General features: G+C 50.9%; 1 protein-coding gene across 3 annotated transcripts in view; it reads left to right on the top strand.

Annotated features, from left to right (window-relative positions):
* The first annotated feature begins 3,746 nt into the window (after positions 1–3,746).
* The window catches only part of DRGX (dorsal root ganglia homeobox), a 31,952-nt gene continuing 14,900 nt past the window's right edge, over positions 3,747–20,798 (top strand). Inside the window, exons 1-7 of one of the 3 annotated variants that reach the window (XM_054522315.2) lie at positions 3,765–3,901; positions 4,317–4,431; positions 8,567–8,664; positions 9,595–9,696; positions 10,759–10,863; positions 12,957–13,135; positions 13,225–13,337. In XM_054522315.2, the coding sequence (XP_054378290.1) occupies positions 4,398–4,431; positions 8,567–8,664; positions 9,595–9,696; positions 10,759–10,863; positions 12,957–13,135; positions 13,225–13,337 (631 nt within the window). In that variant the 5' untranslated portion in view covers positions 3,765–3,901; positions 4,317–4,397. Of the gene's footprint in view, positions 3,902–4,316; positions 4,432–8,566; positions 8,665–8,812; positions 8,976–9,102; positions 9,286–9,594; positions 9,697–10,758; positions 10,864–12,956; positions 13,136–13,224; positions 13,338–20,798 lie in introns of those variants that run through there. The other 2 variants (XM_054522316.2, XM_009245380.4) reach the window with 2 other exon arrangements.

Here is a 20,798-nt window from a genome sequence, read left to right as displayed (position 1 = left end):
ACCTCAACTCGGAGCCTTCAAACTCCTACATTTTCTAAGGATTTGGAATTCTTTTCAGGAATCAATTTAAAATGATTCATAATTCAACTGAAAACAATTGAGGGCTTAGATAGATGCTCGCATTTCCAGCTTTTTATTGCTGCTGTTAGTGTTTCTGAGATGACAGTTTTCCTTTCATAGAACCAGCTTAAAATTAGAAAAATCAAACACCCATTAGAGAAAGCAGATTTACTCTGCTATTAATTGATATAGAGATGTAAAGCTTCCATCACCTGGGCAGAAGCCTAGCGCATCCCTGCAGACGGTTGCAGTGACTAGAACCTGGGGGTCAGCAGCCCACTCACTGGGCCTGAGCCGGAGCTGTCAGCCTTTGGGAGCCAAGCCTGGAATTTTCAGCACTAAGACATGTGGCTCTGGGGGAGCTGCCCCTTAACAACATCTGCACGCTAGTCTTCAGGGGTGTGTGTTACTGTCTTCCCATTTTATTTTTTAAAACATGAACAACCTTGAAAGTTGAACTTCCCACCCTGAGCTGGCTTCTCTCTTCCCTATGGGACAGGAGGCAAAGTAGCACACCCTATTTAGCAACCAGGAAATGATTCTCGGGAATGAAGATGCTGTGGCTGCGGGTATGAGATGCGGAGAGAAGGGGCACTGAGGACCCAGGATTGTCTCCCTACAGAGGCGGGAGGCAGCCTAGGTGAGGGCGGGGGGGGGTGGGGGTGGGGGGAGGACTGTGAATCTGCTGAAATACGACCCCGCGGTTTTAACTTTAAATAAGCATTTCCGTCCTAGTGGAATCCCCTCTAATGTCTCCTGCAGCTTTGATTTTGGAACACGTCACATTCCTCATTAAAGCAATCACTGTTAAAACATAAAGCAACACAGGATTTATTTCTTCATTAAACTGATGATCCGTATATGAAGCCAATTAACATTATGAGTCTGGTGAACATCAAGTGTAAAGAGGTTAGAGAAAATTAAAAGCAGTCACCTTGGTCTTTAGATAAAGAAAGTACACTTTTAGGTTGTAAATTATCAGAGTGTCCAAGCGAGACAGATCGGCGAATTTGGTTAATTGGAAAATACATTTTACCGCACAAGAATTAAGGAAAAATAACCTTTTCGTTACTAACGCCCTTTTTTAGGGGGAGGGGCACCGTAGCGAACACCTATTAGTCACCTTCTCCTGGGTGTTGAGACATTCGGAAAAAAAGGGGGCTGGCGTCATCAAAGTTTGCTGTAGCCTTTCGTTTCTAAGGTTGTTTGGTTGGTTGTTTACTCGCTGTTTTGCCAACGGGAAGGAGCCCAGCCTAGCGGCTCCGGGAGAGGAGCGCCGGGCGAGGCGAGGCCGAGAGTCCCGAGCCGGCTTAGAGCCCCGCGAGGTGGGTGTGTTGCCGGAGCTCGGCTGGTTATCTGGTCAGTGAGGCGGCCGGACTCGCCTCGGGGGCCGCGGGATGGTTTCCGGCTGCAGCGGCCGGGTAGGAGCGGCGCGTGGTACTGCGGAGAAGGGAGTTTTGTCCCTGTTGCCAGCGCTGAGGGCATGTCCGGAGTAACTTTCTCAGGTTTGGACTGGGAGAGGATTGGGGTCGGTCCCCGGACGCCTGGGGTCCGGCCGAGCGGATTCCACTCCTGAGCAGCGAGGGGCCCCGCCTGGGCCCCAGGTACAGCTTCTTTCTCTGCAGCAGCCGGGGGTGGGTGGGGTGCGGAAACCGGCGCCGCTGTCCAGGGTTCTGACCTGCCGGGATGCTCGGCGAGCGCGCGGTCCTCAGACCCCGGATGAGCCTGTCTCGTCCTGGGGTCATTTCTGGGCCTTAATAAGAACTTGCCTCGGTCGATGTCAGGGATGGGGAACTGAGACTGGGGTTTGGACCCCATTGGTTTCTGGGGCCAACACTGCACCCCGCGCTGGGCTGCTGCCGTTGAGGGTTCCCGCACACATACCCAGGTGCGCCTGAGCATCTTGGCCGAGGCGGCCCAGAAGCTGTCCGCACCTCCCTTCACGGCCACCGGGCTCTCAAAGCCCACAGGCAGGGAACTGATGCCTAGGGCAGGAGGGAACCCGAGGGGACTTTCGGCAGACCTAGGCGGCAAGAGGCGCCTCGGGCTCTTGTCAAGAGCTCCAGAGAGCAGGGGCCCTCTGAGGGGAGACAGGGAGAGAGACAGCGCGCGCGAGCCAGTCTCCTGACCTGGGCTAGGGGAGGATCAGCTCCAGGGGCTCCCAGCCCTCTTGGCATGATGTAGGAAAGGTCCTTAGCTGCCCTGCCAGCCCCTGCCTGCCACCGCACCCTCCTTCGGGACCTGCTAGCCGCTCCTCCCGGGCCGTCTGCCTGGACTCTCGGAGTCCGTGGCCCTGGCCGAGCTGGCGCCCCGAGCTCTCTCCGCTCTGAAACTAGCGGGAGTTTCCTGGGATTCTCTCCCCGAGGCAGAGCAGACTCTGCTCTGGAGCGACTGAGCCCAGGAAGGGCCGCTTCACTGAAATAGATCCTGACTTGCCTCGGCCAGAGCGGGACTGGTCTTCCTCCCGGCTGTTTTCGGAAGGGCGTCGACGGCGGCCGGGACCCAGCGCTCTGTCCTGCAGCTCGATGTTCCTCGCCCAGCGCTGGTGTCCAGCGGCGGGCCTGCTAGGCCTTTTGTTTCCAAAGCGCTGTGTCTTTAAAATCAAGGCTGGATCCTGGGCCGTGCAGGGACCCGACCCACCACCTCGCCAAGGCTCCCTAACGCAGCATTAGAATGTTTATAAAATATTCAATTTATGCAGTCTGTCCAAGAAGCCATCGTCCCAAAATAAAATCAGCAGTCTAGACGGAGCACAGACACCAGAACTTATCAACAGTTGTCTGACTTGCATCTTCTGATGCATCTTGAGTGGGTCATAATACCAACTTTATTTTCAGTGGTGCATAAATTAATTACACGCATTTAATAACCAAAATATCATTATATTCCCCCTTTAATATCATAAAGGCTTTCCGCCAGGGACGCACTTAATAGTGCAGGGGGCCGTAACGGGCTATTATCCTGGTGTAATGCTATTACAGAACCAATTATGCGCCATTAGACTTGCTTTTTTTGCAGTTTATGTGATTTGATCCAATCCCGCGCCCCTGACTTGAAAATTTCAGCCCGGTACTTTAGAGTTTAATTTTCATCCAGGCAGAGAGAAGGGCGGTCTCTCTCCGTTGAGTGTCTGCCTCGGATGCATTTTAAAAGTAATTGCAAAGGGTCCCACCGCATATCATTTGCATCGAGAAGCGAACATAAATTCAGGGACCCCTTGCTGAGAACAAAATCAAACTTTCCTTTTGTACGATCGCTTGGAAAGGGAAGCCGCGTGCAAAGAGTCCCCCCAAAACCCATCCGCCGGCGACAATTAGCAGCGCTTTGTCAATTTGCAGCCCGGGAGTCGCCAGGCCTTTGACAAGGGCAGCCCAAATCAGGCTGCCTTGGAGAAAGGTTTGCCTCTGAGGGGACATGAGGTGGGGGGTGGGACCTAGTGTATTTTCGGAAAATGTATTTTTTTGGGGTGATGGTGGTGGTGGTTGTATCGTTCTCTTTTAAAAAAGGAAAAATCATTCCTGATGTTTGCTGAGAAATGACGGATTTTTTTTTTTTAACACCACGTGGGCCATTTGTAAGGCCCAATAGACCTATCCAAGTTACTCGCTGTAGACAGCGCTGGAAATAATCAGATTAAGGCCAATTATGCGTGAGATTATAAAGGCGAGTGCTGAGCGGCGGCGCGCGCTGCAGACAGACAGCAAGACATCTGGCCACTTCCCGAGTCACTTCTTTGGTCCTGCGGGCGCCAGCCGCGCCGAGCCCCGCCCGCCGCCAGCCGAGCAGGGCTTGCGGACCGGAGGCGGTCACGCTCCGGCCTCCTCAACCGTCGCCCGCCGAGGTATGCTCGGCTCCTGACCCACTCGCCGGGCCCCGAGCGCCGGGCCTTGGGGCTCGGCTGCCTTCCTGGGCCTGAGCTGCAGCGCGCAGATGGCCTTGCGAGCTAACCGGACCTGGCTGCGGTGGCCCGGGTGCAGGGCTTCTGGCTGGGACCCCGGAGAGCAAGAAACTACGCTGAGCGGGTTTGGTGCTGGGGCCAGGGTGAGGGCACGGCTGTCCGGGAGGTGGACACACCCGAAGGACTGCCCCGTGGGGTTGCTGCTTGCGACGGGGCTGCCGCCTTCCCTCCTGTCCCCTCCAGTGAGCTGAGGGCGTTGGGAGGGACTTTCCAGGAGGGGAGCGCCGGGTGCGCCCTAGGGCCGGGCGGGAGCGCTGGCAGAGGGAGACTTGAAGCTCTATCGCTGTTTGCTTTGCAGCCAGGCAGGAGCAACGCGCACGGGTCCGTTCTGCTGCCACCCTCCCAGGTCTCCGCCGTCCAGCCGATCTGACAGCCGGCGATGTTTTATTTCCACTGCCCGCCACAGCTAGAGGGTAAGTAAGCTTCGCGCCCCGGGGTCTCCATGAAGCCAGAGCCGGCCAGAAAGGGCCGGAGCGGCAGCAGGGCTGGTGGGTGGCTGGGTCCCCGCCCTACGGGGGGCGCAGCCGCCTGCCAGTGAGTAGGGGCGCCCCTGGCCACCTCTCTACACTCCACTCCAGCCCCTCTCCAGCTCCCCGCCCCGTCGCCACCTGCCTCCCAGCTCCCTCCCCGCCTGGGCCAGGGCGCCCCGGGCTATGCATGCCGCGGGGACCGGCCGAATCCTCCCAGCACAGATGCTGGTGTCACGCCTGTAATTGGGGCTCCGCAACCCAGGGGGCCGCATCAATCTTTCACGGTGCTTTTGCAAACATCCCAGAAAGCAAAGGCGAGTGGGACCGCCGCGTCCTGGCCCCCATCACGAGCTGCGCGAGCCTAGAAGGGCCGGTCGCTGGGCTGCTCTCATTGGGGCCGCTGGTGAGAGCGCTGCAGGGGCCTCTTCCGCCCTGGATTCTGGGCAGCTCAATTCCCTTCCCGGCCTCCTGGCTGTCCCTGGAACCAGGTGGCCCTGACCACCACCTGCCCGGACTGACCTAGCATGGCTCCTTCTCTGTGACTCACTAACCCTAAATGTCGACCACTCCCCACTCCCCCAGGCCAGAATTTCCATCTTTGAGTGTCTCCAGGCCTGAGAAGAAATTTCCCCTCAGGTTCCCCAGTCTGGCTTCTGCACCCAGTTGTTGGGGAGGCATGGGTTGGTGAGAAGGGGACAGTTGGGACCTCGGCATGCCCCTGCTTAGGACCCGGGGGATCCAAGGATGGGGTCTTCACATCAGGGGGCCAGTTAGTAGCCATCAGGTGAGCCAATGCCACACTGTGGGCTTTAATGGGGCCTTCTGCAGAGCAGCAGTCTCAGCACTGGGGTACTGGGACTTTTGTAACCGTGGGACTGGCATTTGGCAACCTACTCCTTTGATTTATTATTGTGGTCGGAGAATTTGGGGAGCAAAGTAGTTGTGGGAGACAAGGGGCAGGGTAAATGTTGTGAGGCGCTGGGAGACCTGAGACTTCAGGTGATGCTTGTCAGTCTTGATGCAGGCTGCCCTGAGCAGTGGCTGAGCCTCAGAAAGTTTGTTTTTGTTTTTGTTTTTCTCATAAAAGCTCTTAAGAGTCCAATAGGATTTTCTAAAGGAGGCTAATGAGGACCAGTGTTTAAGCCCTGCTAGCTCTGTCAGCATTCCTAGGAAGGGAAGGCCACACATCTGCCTGCATTTCACCTCATTTTATCCCCAAGGTCCCATGCAGGGTAGGTTTTATGGAAGGGTGGGAGACGTGCATCCCCTGACAGTGTACCCTAGGGGTTGAGGGAGACTTTCTGTATGTTGAGAGTGCCTTCTCTGTGCCTCCGAACCAGGGGTTTGGACTAATTGTCAGCCAGTGTCCCACCCTTCTGGTCAAAGTGGGGGAAGGCAGAAGTTTGAGCATTTGGCGGGTAGGGGATGTCGTGAATGTCTGTCTGCAGGGTGGGCTGCAGGAGTGACTTAGGTAGAGTCCTGGCCTGGCCTGCCTTGACCCCAGCTCTCAGCCCAGCTCAGCTGGCTTACTGTGCTCCCCACACTCTGGGCACATCCCACCTCAGTGCTGACTCTGTGATATAACCAGAAGAAAAGGAGATGGGTCTTTAAGAGCCTTTCATCCCTTTGTAGGTGTGTTTCTATGCCAGTTTTGCAGAAAGGAGTAATTCAGTTTAGTGTTGCTGGGTGAAAGAGATCTCCTGCAAATGGAAAAGTTGAGAACAGACCCTTGGAATATGACATAATTATAGCCTATCATCTTTTTTATTTTAATTTTTTGTTAATCTAGATAGGCATAAGGAAGAAAAGAAAGAATGGCTCATAATCTTACTTCTCAGATAATTTTGCTGACGTTACATTAAAAAGTACTACTGGCACGCCTGAGAAGTTTGAATACAACAGAAACTCATACATTGAAAAGCAAAATCCTCCTTTTCCACCTCTTTTCCTAAAAGTATCTGCTATTTTTTTTGTGATTCCTTCAAGAAAAACATGATTTAATTCTCATTTATGTATTTTTAAAATATGTGTTTTGCCTTATTTGCACTGAAATTATATTGCTACATCATTCTGTACTTTGCTTTTTTTATTTTGCAATGTATCTTGGAGATTTGTTCATGCCGATTCGTATAGATCTACTGATTTCTTTTAAACTTCTGTGTAGTATTCCATTGTGTGTTGTGGAGAAATCATCTGCTGATGGGCATTTTGGTTGTTTTCAATTTTTTTCGACTACAGTGTTTCCAGAGCACTTTTTTTTTTCTATTTTAACACACGTTACAAATATATTTATAGATTAAATACCTGTATGTGTATTTAAATTTTTGATGGATGTTGTCAAATTACCTTCTAATAAGGCTGCACCCAGTTTGTACTCCTACAAACGGTGAATGAGCCTGCACATCTTATGACACTCATATCTGTACTTTATGCACCTCATTTTTTGTCAAAATGTTGAAGATAATATTCCATTTTTCTGTTGTGTTTGGTTGAATTATCTTCAAGGTTTAACATTTTCATAATATTATCAACTATTCTACTTATTTTTAAGTAAAAGAGCATTCTCATTTTTTCTTCTTTTCTATTAGGTTGTCAATCTTTTATTAATTTGGTGAACTGTCAGCCTTTTTTAGGATTCAGTTCGACATGCAGTGTTTCACTTAAAGACTTTGCATGTACACATTGTGAGTCACTTTGGGACCATGAGGTATAAATTAGAAGACTGAGGGAAATTGTGATTGGAGATCCTCAGAGATTGTATTCCATCCTCACCAGTCAAGGGCATTGTTTCAAAAAAAGACAATTTGTTTTCTTGCAAAGTAATGAAAATAAGACTGCTTTGAGGCCGTTTCTTTTAAGTTTCCAATGAGCTGGACAGAAATATCTGTAACTAAGGTTTTGAGGAACAATGCAATTTGGACAGGAAGATGGAAGGAGAATGCTTTAGCAGAGAGTCAGGGTGTTTGGCAAAGGATGTGGCCCTGGAGGGTGAAAGAATAACTAAAAGGAACTTCCTCTAGTAGACAGAATTTTAAGAAGCCCAAAGGACTTTCAATCTTTGAGACTGAGGTCCTTCTGAGGGTCCTTGTCTGGGACAGTGTAGCTCCAGAACTCCTAATGCCGTGATTCTGAGAACAGAGCCCATGGCAGGTAAAGTATTCACTGGTTAATGGCAACTTGCTCATTTGTTTGCCTAAGAAGCCATTGTGGGCTATCAAGTAAATAGAGCACATTTGGAAAATGATCTGAATGCACGTTTGGGGCCAAACTCTGTTCTGGGTTTATAGCGAGCTTTGAAGCCTGCTGGGGAGGACAACGTCTTTCTTTTGTGGGGAAGTAGAAGAAGTAGGTGCTTTATAAGGCCTGGCCAGAGGGTGGGGTGCCCTTTAAGAGTGGCCTTGTTCAAGTCTGCTTGGCATTCAGGACAGTCACTATTGGTGCAGATCTCTTGTTAATTGACATCTATATAACAGATCCACTATGGTGCTGATGAGCTGTGACCAACGGTAATTAATATTCATTTATAAACTTCTTACCTCCTCGCGTTCTGCACTTCTAGGAGAGAAGTGCCGTGAAAAGCTCTTGGTGTTTTCTTTCCTCCCCCAGCCTCTCCCAACCCCCAGATTTTAATTCTTGTTAATAGAAACAAGGGAAAGTAAACTACCATATGAGCCAAAGGGAGACACACAGGCTTCTATTAAAGGATCTGGAGTAGGGGTGAGATAAAGGCACATTGAACAGGGGTGGAGCCGGGAGCTGGGGAGCAGGTGAAGGCTCTGCCTCAAGCCAGTGACCCTTCTTGGTTCAGAGTCTAGAATTTCACAAGAATTGAACTTGGCCATCTTGGGGATTAAGGTCACCACTTGCCCTATGTAAGAGGGTAACTGAATTTAAAGTCAGAGGTTTTGGGGACAGAGTGGAAAAGAGGGGGATTTAATAGGAGGAACAGAAAAATATCCTTTGGGACAACAGGGCTTCCTGTCTGGTGGGTCAGGTGGGTGCCCTCTGAACTGTGTCTGGAGGTGGTCTGAGGCCTGGGGCACCTTCCTGCCCAGGTTGATCAGTTTGCTCTTGGTAGGCACTGCACCCTTTGGCAACCACTCTTCGGGGGATTTTGACGACGGGTTTCTGCGTAGAAAACAGCGCCGGAACCGGACGACGTTCACTCTTCAGCAGGTACCAATGTTGATTCTCCTTTCAAACATCAGCTACTTCCTACCTCCCCCAAATCAAAGTTGAGCAACTCTTCTTTGTCTTTTAAAATAAGACCAATTGATTATGCTAACTGAATCTTTCTGTTTTCTTGAACAACTTATGTGCCAAGGAATCAAAATTTAGGAGGAGTGCAGATGACGCTAACCTTGTAATCCCAGATGAGTGAAGAGGCAACAACGTTCTCTCCCACTTGCCTTAGGTGGATAGTTTGGGGAACACTTCCATGTCAGCAATATCATTTGAACCTCACAGTGATCCTCTGAGGAAGGCAGGTCAGACATTCTCATTCTCAGTACAGAGATGAAAAACCGGATCCCTGGAAGTTGGCTGACTTGGATAAGGTATAGTTGCCCACAAGTGGAAGGGCTACAACTGGGACCTTGATACTGTGTTTCCCAGAGCTGGGCTTTTTCCCCTCGATCAGCCTCTGTCCTACTCTTGGAGTGAACTGGAGTGGCTGCGAAGGTGACCAAATATCCCTATGGCGTTTTGTGGGATGACACCCTGAGGCTTCTGCAAGTTGTTTCTGTTCCCCGGCTTCCTATGGTGAAAGCGATACCAATTACTCTAACTGTTCATAAGGTGACCGTTAGATTTTTTTGATTCCTATGACAATACTTATATGTAAATGCATATAAATATTCACACCTCTCTTATTTCTACTTCTTGCCAGAGCACTGAGATTGCTAGTAAGCCGTAGCTCCTAAGTCATCCGCGGTTGAAATTCTCGTTCTGTGGGATCTTTCCAAAGAGCTCTTTTCTCCCTGTCCTTCCTCGATTTGATCTGTGAAACTGCTTCCTCACACCATTCACAGGAGATTTGAAATATGCATCTGCTTCCCCTCACCTAGCCACAGCCTCTCACCAGTGCATATTTTTTCCTTTTACCAGCTGGAAGCTCTCGAGGCCGTTTTTGCCCAAACACACTATCCAGATGTCTTCACCAGAGAAGAGCTCGCCATGAAAATAAACCTCACAGAAGCCAGAGTGCAGGTAAACCTTCTTTTTAATTATTTAACTCTCTAATATTAAAACTGGCAAACTTTTTTTTGACATCATGACTGCAGAGTGCACATTTGGCCAAAGAAAGCAAATGAAGACTATCTGTCATTTTCATGATGCACTTTAATAACATCAACATAATGTGGAATATTAGATTAGGTTGATTAATCGGTCATTCATAATTAACTAGTGATAATGTTCTACACTAATTTGTCCGCATCTCTAAGGTACTAAATTACATCAATGCACATCCATTTCCTTGCTTTGGGAAAAAAAAAAAAGAAAGAAAGAAAGAAAAGAGCTGAGATGCTATTCTCAAAGCAGCTCTGACCGCTCTGGGGTAAGGCCGGTCAATTGCAGAGAACCGCGTTTTCAGATGGGAAGCAGAGTAGGATCTGCTTTCCAGAAATTGCATCATGTCCAACTTTTCCCCTGCCCTCGGACTCTTTCAACAAAGTGGATCCGAAGAAGATGTGCAATTTAAAAATCTTTAAACAGCAGTAGTGATAGGGCTGCTTCAGAGATGAGTATGGCCCGCGGTGACCGTCTCTAAATAGGATTTCTGTTTAGAAGCTACACGGTGATTACGTTTAGGCACACAAACCTGCCCGCCGAACCCAGCAGATGTGCCCAAGTGTGAGAGGAAGGGATTCATAGTGCCGCCTCTCTGGGCGAGCTATTTGAGCACAATTATATATTCATTTTATTTATGGGGTTTCCTCCATGCTGTTTCTGTTCTTTTTTATGTAGGGGCTTGGGGTTAAGACTATGCAAAGATCTAATTGTAGGAAATATAATAGTTTGCTTTCAGTTCCCCTGGGTCATGTTAGTATCTCTTAAAAACCAATGGCTGAAGAGAGATAATGGAATTCTGAGCAGTAAATTGGGGGTTGTAAACAAATTATTTCCCCTATAATCAGATTATGTGATCCTGATTATTAAATCTGAACATGAATCATTGGTCATATGCGGGCAAATTAAACTGATTATTATTTGGAAATGAAAATCTCCTTTGGCCAGGATACCGTCTATCCTTTCTTTTTTTAATGCCAGCTTGCCAATAGCTGCCTAAAGACTGAACTGCAAATTGAGATAAATGACACAATTATTGAGCATTCAGAAGTGGAAGATCATAACTTCTCCCTGAAAGGTGCAAGGGTAAGATAGGGGTGGTGACAATTAAAGCCGGGAATTGTTGTTCAGGCTGTTGTTGGCTATTATGCAGACAGACAATGGCTGTGAAGCGTTTGTTTAGTGAGCCTCCGTGTGGGGACGTGGGCTTCGGTGGTGGGAAGGGAGATGTGTTTACATTTATACCCCTTGCTCATTCAAATATGATTAATGTTCTATAAAGCAGGGTCTTAATCGAAGCTGATGTTGTCAAACAATAACTAAATAGGGAAATAAACGACTCCATCATGCTCTTTCCTCAGAAGCAGGCGAACTGTCAGTGCAAAGTCATTAAAATATGATAATGAAAAATAGCTCAATTAAATGTTGTTATAGCTGTGACCTTCATTCAATTAAGACGCAAGAAAGTGTCTGCATTTTGCTTTGCATTTAACTGCCCTAAATTTAGAATATAGATAAAATCATTATTCAATGGTTGCTGATATGTGCAATTAAAAGCCAAGTAGATTAGAAAAGAAAGAAAGAAACCCAGTTAAAGGAGAATGAAAATTAAGAGATAGGGTGGGCCAGCCCAGCAGAGGGCTCAGCCTCAAGGACTCAGGCTCTCTCTGGGGCCAGTGTGCCAGCAGCCAGGGGAGAAGAGGATGCCCTGGGGAATTGAAGGGAGGTCTTGCCAAGCATTTTTTTTTCTTTGTAGTCAGGAATTATCTCCCAGGAGATAAAACCCAGGGAAGAGGTTTTGCTGGAAGGAGTAAACAGCAGCAGGATTTCACTGACCTCCGGAAACTCCTTGAATCTGGGCTGCCCGGCTTCCATGAGGCCGTCCTGCAGAATACAGTTTTGGTTTCTAAGGCTTAAAGAACCCTGCACCTACCTCTAAGAAGGTGCTTAGGTCAAGGTGAATCACCAGGTTTTTTGTAACCTGAGGGTGATGGAGATGACATGAGTACATGTTTACTGAGTGATGGATGGCTATGCATCAGGCCCTGTGCTTGGTGTTTTGCAGGCATGCCAATCTTCCTAACAAGGCTTATGGGGTGGCCACAGTTATTACCCCCAAACAGTTTGAATCACAGTTCCCAGCCAAGCCATTGGGCTTCAAACTGTGGATCTGCCATTTACCACCTGGATGGCCTTAGGCAAATTAATTAACCTCTCTGCACTTAATTTTCTTATCTGTAAAATGGGGATAACAGGGCTACTTATCTCATAGGGATGCAGTGGATTCTAAACCAGATTTACTGAGGTCTCAAATTCTAGGGCACGGCTGGATCCAGTTTCTTTTCTTTCTTTCTTTCTTTTTTTTTTTTTTTTGTGATGGAGTCTCACTGTGTCACCCAGGCTGGAGTGCAGCGGCATGATCTTGGCTCACTGCAACCTCTACCTCCTGGGTTCAAGTGATTATCTTGCCTCAGCCTCCTGAATAGCTGGGATTACAGGCATGTACCACCATACCCAGCTAACTTTTTGTATTTTTACAAAAAGAGATGGGGTTTCACCATGTTGGCCAGGCTGGTCTTAAACTCCCAACCTCAAGTGATCCACCCACCTCAGCCTCCCAAAGTCCTGGGACTGCATGCCTGAGCCACCACGCCTGACCCAGAGTCAATGTTTCTAATGGGTGCACTGGGCTGCTGATCACGAATATGTCATGATGTATATCCAGATGATATCATAGATATGAGGCCAGACCAGACACACCCAGGTACCCAGGCCACGGTTGTCAGAAGAGCTAGCGAGTCTTTGTGATGAGGAAGCCTCGGGTCAGGTTTCTTAAGCTGCTTTGCTGGTGATCCTCCACCTCCAGTAGGAAATACATTTCACATCAAATAAATGAACTTGCGTGTGACTCAACTTTAAGGATTTCCACAAGACAGTGCTTTTACCCTTACTATGGGCATTCGGATACTTTCTATTATTTAACATTTATTTAAAAATGCCTGTCCTAATCTTTTAAGTGGATCTTCTGACCCCTCTGTGGGCCTGACGCTGCGGTTCAGAGGGCATGGTGTGGAGAGGAGGCTGCAGGGTGAGCTGTGAGTGCCAGCACTGGGTCCAGGGTTCTGGCTTCTTCCTCCTGTCTGATTTTCACTGGGTGTATGTTTCCATCGGGGATTCAGGTTTGGTTCCAGAACAGAAGGGCCAAATGGAGGAAGACGGAGAGAGGGGCCTCAGACCAGGAGCCAGGAGCCAAGGAGCCCATGGCAGAGGTGACATCTCCTCCAGTGAGAAACATCAACTCCCCGCCTCCTGGGGACCAAGCCCGGAGTAAGAAGGAGGCGCTGGAGGCCCAGCAGAGGTGAGGCTGTGGGTCTCCGGGCCCGGTGGGCCGGGGGCAGCACTGCAGACACAGGGCGAGACCTCCATATGATCTCCTTCCTTTGCCAGCCTGGGGCGAACGGTAGGTCCTGCAGGGCCTTTCTTCCCCTCCTGCTTGCCGGGGACTCTCCTGAACACGGCCACCTACGCCCAGGCCTTGTCCCACGTGGCCTCCCTCAAAGGTGAGTTTGGGTTCGGCTGGGCTGGTGGGCGTGACCTTGTGGGGGTGGTGGATGTTGTGTGACCAGCCTGGGTCTCAGCTCGGCCGTCCTTTCACCTGGGCCTGTGCAGCTTCCTCGCCTCCTGTCAGCCACAGCCAGGGCCACTGGTGCTGTCCAGTGCTATCTTGATTGCTTCCTACATGCGGCCTGAGCATGGAGAGAATGTCCTAAGCATCATTCCACCCACAGAGGGCTGGTCCTAGAGGAGGCTGCCCCACAGTGACCTTCCATGTTCACAGCTTTCTCCTGCTCCCTGGAAACAGTGTTAGGTGCCAACCTGCAGCTCATGGGTGGGGCTTGTGTGGGACGATCATCCCTGCTCCCAGCTCCCTCTCCATGCATGCGGCTGGGCCACTTGCCTTCCCCAGGTCTCCTGATGGCAGAGGTCTGAGCCGTTAGGATTTGTGGTTTTCCAGGATGTGCTCTCTTCTCGGTAGCTGTTGTTTCGTCTGAAGGATGGAAATCGTTAGGGGCATTTTGTCAGACTCAGAGAGAGGAGCCTCTGTGGGTTGGCCCTTGGGATTTCTGAGCAGCCTCACTGGAATGGGCTTATCCAGTGTTTCTCAGATCCTGGCCCCAAACCTATTCCTTCAGTGATCAGGCTGAGTAGCTGTGTTGGCCAGGAACAGAGCTGGGCCCCAGCATGGGTCTGGGGGAGTGAGTGTTAGGGGGCTCATTTGTCACAGGGGGTCTGGGAGGTGGGGGCATAGGTGCAGGCTGTAGGCTTTTTTTTCTGATAATAGGAAGTAGGAGACACACCCTTAGGGTGTCCCCTGCATGTTCTGCTAAGGCCTGAGGTCTCCCTGCTCTCGAGGAGGGTCCCTCTCCAGCAGGTGGGACACACACTTACACACACACACACACACACACAGTGTGGCAATCTGTGTTGCAAAGGCGGTTTCTGGAGACAGAAGGAGAATATGATGGAGTCTCCCTCGACAGTGTCCAGAAAGAAGGAGGGAAGGGATTCTGGGGGTAGGGAACAGCATATGCAAAGAGTTCCAGGGGTGAGGAGAGTGCCCATGGGAGAGTGCCCAGAGATAGGGTGAGGGTGCCTGGCAGGGGCCAGAGCTTGATGGCCCTGAATGCCAGGATCCTGAGTCTGGACTTTCCACTGCAGGAAGTGGAGTCCTTTTAGCCTGGGGCTGCTTCTGAGTGGTCCAGGCAGCTGGGTGCATCCCCTGGCTCAGTCGGCTGATGTGGACTAGGCTTAGCTCAGTACCTTCTCCTGGTACTTCCTTCAGCTCCACGGTCCAGGTGCTCTGGGGGCCACATAGAACCCCCCCACTCCCCAACCCCATAGAGCAATCTTGGGACATATTTACAAGACACAGTGGGCTGCTCAAGGGCTACAGGGGTGCAGGCAACCAATTAGAAGGGGGATCCAGTAGATTACCAGTGGGATGCAGGCATCATCCAAGGAGCTGGAGCTTGGCAAAGGAACAATCAATCCTATGTCCACCCAGCCCTGTCTGCTTTGGCAAGGGCCAGGTCAGCTCCTGAGAGTCATCTTCTCTCTTACAAATGAGGGTTGCTCGCCCTACTCTGCCCTCATGAATAGGAAGTGATTCCCACGGCGTCTCTGATAGGCTGAGCTGAGGCCCCGTTGGACGACAGCAGTGGCTGAAGGGGGCCTGAGGAAGAGACTGCAGCCAGGAGGGTGGGGAGGCTGAGGGCAGTGTGTGAGAGGGAGACAGAGCTGGGCTTGTGGCTCCCACACCCTGGGGGTGCTCCCAGCTCAGCACCAACCCAGGACAGAGGCTGGTGCGGACAGGAGGGGTGGTGCTGAACTGGACCAACTGGCCTGAGTGAACATGGCCACAAACATCTGTCCATTCTCTTCCTCTCCCCTCCACCCCTTCCCTAAGCCCTTCTGGCTGGGCTGTGACCTGTCACCCCACCCCGGAGCCTGCCCCATGCCTGCCTTGCTGGAGACGGACTTTTCTCTGTTGCTGCCTTTCTTGCCGGATCTTAGGCGGTGCAGGGCCCTGTGGAGGTGGCAGGAACCACAGTGGGCTCATCAAACTTGGACGTGTCTTTGTGCACTCTAGGGGCCCTTCAGGGGCAGCCAGCACACCCCTGTGAGATCCCCTTCTTGACTAGTCAGGGGCATGGTGGGCCCTTGAGGTGGGCAACATACTGTGTTTCCAGAGCCAGGCAGGTGGGCGCAAAGTGAGCGTGTGCAGGTGTTGTCTTTTCTTCCCCAGTTACAAATGAGCTCTTGCTCCCTTTTCTTGAAACAGGAGGCCCTCTGGGTCTGTTTGTCATTTTCCCACTTCTGAGAGAGGCCTGGGTAAAAGGCACATGTCGCTACCACCAGAAGCAGCTATGCAAGGAGCCATGCTGGGGGCACCCTCAGATTCGGGTTGGGCAGAGGCAGGCTGGGTCACCTTTGCCCACTCAAGGGGCAGCCGTTGCTCGGCCAGCTGATTGTGGCCGTGTGGGAACATGGATGCTGCGTTGCCAGAATTGCTGTATTTTCCAGAGAAGCTGGAGATTTGTATTTATATTTGAAGTATTCCTGTCTTAGTTGGTTCAGGCTGCTATAACACAGTGCCCTATGCTGGGTGGCTTAGACACAGAAGAAGTTTATGTCTCACAGTGCTGGAGGCTGGAAGTCTGCGATCAGGATGCCAGCAGGGTTGGGTTCTGGTGAGGGCCCTCTTCTGGGGCTGCAGGCTGCTGACTGCTCCTAGTGGAAAGAGAGCAAGCTCCTCTCAGGACTCTTCTTAAGAGGGCACGAGTCCCATTCATGAGAGCTCTGCCCTCACGGCCGATGTCCTCCCAAAGGCCCTGCCTCTGAACGCCATCACAAGATTTCAACCTGTGAATTTTGGGAGGGACACACAAGCATTCAGTCCATAACAATTTCCATCTTTTAAATGTTGCCTCCAAGTCTTTGGGCCAAATTGGCGGGTCCTTGGTTGGACCTGCCATGGCCCTGCTGTTTTGTGACAGGCTGTGAGGGGGTGTCCCATTTCTGCTTCCTGAGTTTTCTCTGCATACCTGCCTCCTGCCCCCAGCGAAGCTCTCCTCCCTGGGCTCATCCTGACACCTTCCCCTTCCACGGCGCACTCCTGCCTGGCCTCTCTGAGCAGTGGCTTTTAAATCTCCGACAAGCTAAGTCGTGTTGGAAAGGGAGGAAAGTGAGCGATTATGGAAAGTTCTCCTGTGCTCTACCAGGCAACCTGCCATTCAATTCTCATGGTAGTGTGGTCAGCATTATAGCAAGAGGGGGTCTGTAGTTGTACAACCAGTGGGTGAAGCTGGGATTGCTTATGTGAGTCGCAGCACCTCTCCATTCTAAAAGTGCCTGGCTCCATTGTGGGACACTTCTGGAAGTGAGGTCTTCTGAGCTGCCAGTCCCTGGGGCTGCCTTGGAGTCAGCAGGTCAGTGCTGCCTCGTCCTTGGAGGTGTGTGGGGATCTCTGCTCCAGGACCCTGGGTCGGGGTGGGAGGTGTGTGCCTGCGGCATAGTCAGCTTCTAACATCCCCAGGGTTCAATTCTCCCCGGGGTCCCTCTCCAGCAGGTGGGACACACACACACACACACACACACACACACACACACAGTGTGGCAATCTGTGTTTCAAAGGTGGTTTCTGGAGACAGAAGGAGAATATGATAGAGTCTCCCCAGACAGTGTCCAGGAAGAAGGAGGGAAAGGATTCTGGGTGTAGGGAATGGCATAGGCAAAGCGTTCCAGGGGCGAGGAGGAGAACCAGACCCCTCCGGAGAATGGCTGGTGTGTTGGGTGCCTATGGGAGAGTGTCCAGAGGTAGGGTGAGGGTGGAACATGTGTTATGTGGCTTGGGGCCAGCACAGCTTTCTGACTTTTGCAGCCCAGTCTTCTCCTTCTCTTAGGTTTCCCCAGGCTTCAGAAATTAAGCACACAGCCCACTCTAGGCCTGGGCAAGGAATGACCTCAATTTTTTAGGTCCTAGCTCAGTTTGAGGAGCTCTGGGCTATGACATAGCCTCCCTCATCTTCCTGCATCCCCAGAGGTAGCTGGGCACAGCTGTTGGCTGAACCAGTTCTCCTTTTCTCAGGCCTGAACCCTGCTCCCTAGGGGCTGCTAGCCAACTAGGGGACTAGCAGAGCATGCATGCTGGTGCTAGAAGGCACATGACTGAGCTCTTTTTATAAATGAGAAACCAAGGCTTGGGGAGGGGGAGTAGCTTGCTCACACATCACTGATTCAGGTGGGTCTTCCCCTTGGGATGGAGGCTGCTGTCCTCAGGTTCCTGATATGTCCTTCCCTTCCTGCCTGGCACTACCAGACACCACTTTTTCATTAATTCCTCTGGATGAGCGTGGCTGGTTGGGGGACAATGAGAGGCCTTGGACATCCCTCCTTGCTGCTCCCCAGCAAGTAGGGACAGTCATAAGTCTACTGGGGGAGGGGCTGGACTTGCCAAGGACCACAGAGACCAGAACCAATGTGGGCTGAGCCCTGGGGCCCCTTCCAGCCCAGACATCTCAACCACTTCTCCAAGCCCATGGCAGCTTGCAATTCACCCAGAAGAAATGAATCAAAGTTGTTTTCAGCTCCCAGACACAAATCAGTGCTAGCCTCCTTCCCTAGGCTTTGTGGTCTTACTGGGATCACACAGCCTTGGACTGAAGATAGCAAATATCTCTGGGTAGGCCACGGAGGTTCAGGCCCAGCCCTAGATACCCCCTGGGTGCTGCTCCCCTGTGACTGAGGATCTAAGCCAAGGCTGTTCTGTGCTGCACCAGCTCCCAGCTAGAATGTGAGGCTGATGCAGGGCTCCCAATGCCCCAGGGCAAGACCTGTTCTCCCAGTGAGCAATTGGGGCACCGCCGAGAGCGTTATGTGTGGTTACACATCAGAGGACTCTGAGCTGGGGGTTCTGGTCTTTTGGTTCTGGGCATGGTTGTCATGGATGTGAAGTCCTTGTATTGCACATAGTGAGAGAGCCTCCACATATTGAGAGAGCTGGGGATGCTAGCACAGAAGGGTTGATGCTGGGGCCTGTGGAGCAGCACGTGCATGAGAAAGATGTGGCTGCCAAGGTCAGCAGGGCTGCTCGGGCCAGAGGGAGCCGGGCAAGGGTTGGAGGTGGGGTGTGGGAGATGGCAGCCCTTTTTGGGAAGGAGGTCCTGGCCACTCCAGTGAGGCTGGCCAGGTGGAGTGTCCACAGGTGCAGGTGTGGCAGACCAGTCTGCAGGGTTACCAAGTGGGCACCTGGATGGCCCTCAGGCTGCCCCCATCAGGCAGTGAGGCAACCGGCTGCCTCAAGTCAGGAAGCTGCCCACCAGGGTCAGAGCTAGGCAATCAGAAACCAGGCTCTTGTGGGGATTTTCTCCTTTAATTCTGAAGCAGCTGACTAGCACAGCGGCTTCCAGCAAGGGCCTGCGGGTGTGAACCGTAGTTCTTCTATTCTGTAGCCATGCACATCTTGAGTAAATCACTGAAACACTCTGTACTTCTGCTCACTCATCTGCAGAATGTGGATCTTGATCATAATAGCACTGAATTCGTAAGACTGAATGAGGAGAACACGAACTAGAGCATTCGAGGCCCTCAAGACAATGGGTAGCATGTGGGAAGCGACACTATCACTAACCATCATTGAACACCAACTACTATTGTTGACCAGAGTCCTCCATTCTCATGCCCAGCTGCAGTCCCTAGACCCCATTCACTTTTAAAGGACCCAATAAAGTACCTTCTCCAAAACTTCTCCCATTTCTCTGAACTTTATTGCTACTGAAATTTACCTTTTCCTTGTAATCCTTGTTGCTCCACTTTTTGACCATGTTGAGATGTCCTTTGTAGGATTTCCTGGTTCGGGCTCCCTGGGGCTTCAAGCAGTGATGTGCTTTGTCCTCTGGGATGGTCAGGCAGGCTTGCTGGGCTCACTGTGGGCATGTTTTATTTTATGGAAACTCTCAAATAAGAAGAGAGCAGGACCCTACTCCTATGCAGGGAGCACTAACATGACAATAATGGGTGTCCAGAGAAAAATCTGTCCCAATACAAAGAATTTTCTTAGGCTGTCTTAATGGCCAGGATTTCATTCACAATTCATTAATGCAGAGGAGGTTATTAATGGCCAGGGAGGCACTTGGGTTTGTTCCGGAGAAGTGCTGGCCACAGGCCGGGCGGGAGTGGCTGGGGCTGGAGAGCCAGTCAGCGGAGGAGGTGCTCTCCCCGGTGCACTTAGCTGGTCTGCCTCTAACCTGTGATTCACAGAGGTGGGTGTGAGGTGGGACATAATTACAGCTGCCAGGGGAGAGCTTTCATAACTCACCGCATGCTCACGCTGCAGGAGTCACAGCCACCCCCCTGCATTGGGCAGGGCAGCCTGTCGAGTGGCGGCATCATGGCTGACCTTCCCAGGTGGGAGGGGTCAGACTTCTGGGCAAGGTGGACATGATGGGGACCCTCATCCCCAGTGTGGTTCCCTAGAGTCGGAGCCCGAGGCCAGAGAACAGCGGCAGGACAATGGAGTAAGATCTGACTCCTTGCCTTCCGCCTCATGTCCTCTGGAGATGTGACATAGTTCCAGCCAGTTGCAGGTAAGGCCCAGGCTGGGAGGAGTCTGGGGACAGACAGGCTGGAGTCTGGCCCCATCTTCCCTGCAGAGGCCTTGGACGCTGTGAGGACTGAAGGAGCTGCTGTAGGTCATGTGCCCCGCGTACTGCAGGCATGCAATGGCACTCACTAGACACCAGCAACTGAGCGGCAGTCTTGGTCCTGCACCGAATGTCTGAGGATGAGGGGAAGGATGTTCAGGGGAAGGGAGTGCTAGCAGAGGTCTGGCCATGGCCTTCCTAAGGGCAAGGCCCCTGCATTAGTCAAGGATGTTTTGCTTTGCTTTGGCCTTTGCCCTTGGACTTCCAGGCCAGGCTGAAGTGTCCAGCTTCTGAGGGCTGTATTGGCCTTAGCGTTTGTCCACAAAGGCTGACCTGAGTCAGAAGTGACCTCTTCCTCCTCAGAGGCCCCCCGAAACCATCTTTCCCCTCTTCTTCTTTAATGCTGTTTTCCTTTTTAAAAAAATTGTGATGTTTTAAAAAATTTAAAAACAATTTTTACAATGGTTTTATTGTAAAATAGAATATTCATTAGAAAAATGCATGAAGCATGCACCTAAGACTTTACTAATGGTTTCAAGCATCCAAATGACCTTGCTTGCACTCTACACTCCTAACTCCATGTGCCTTGTTTTACTCATGTCACTTTTCTTCCCAGCAAAAGACACCGCTCTGCTGACTTTTATGGTGATATAACTTTACCACTGAAGTAGGCATTCTGAAACACTGTACCGGTTAGTTTCCCTTATCCATGGTGCTTGGACCAGAAGTGTTTCTGATTTTGCATTTTTTTTTTGGATTTCAGAATATTTGTATTTTACTTACTGGTTGAGCATCCCAAATCTGAAAATCCTAAATCTG

Source organism: Pongo abelii, chromosome 8, assembly GCF_028885655.2.
Source record: "Pongo abelii isolate AG06213 chromosome 8, NHGRI_mPonAbe1-v2.0_pri, whole genome shotgun sequence".
NCBI classification, from domain to species: domain Eukaryota; kingdom Metazoa; phylum Chordata; class Mammalia; order Primates; family Hominidae; genus Pongo; species Pongo abelii.
The sequence above is the reverse complement of the archived record's forward strand: the minus strand, read 5'-3'. Positions and strand labels throughout refer to the sequence as shown.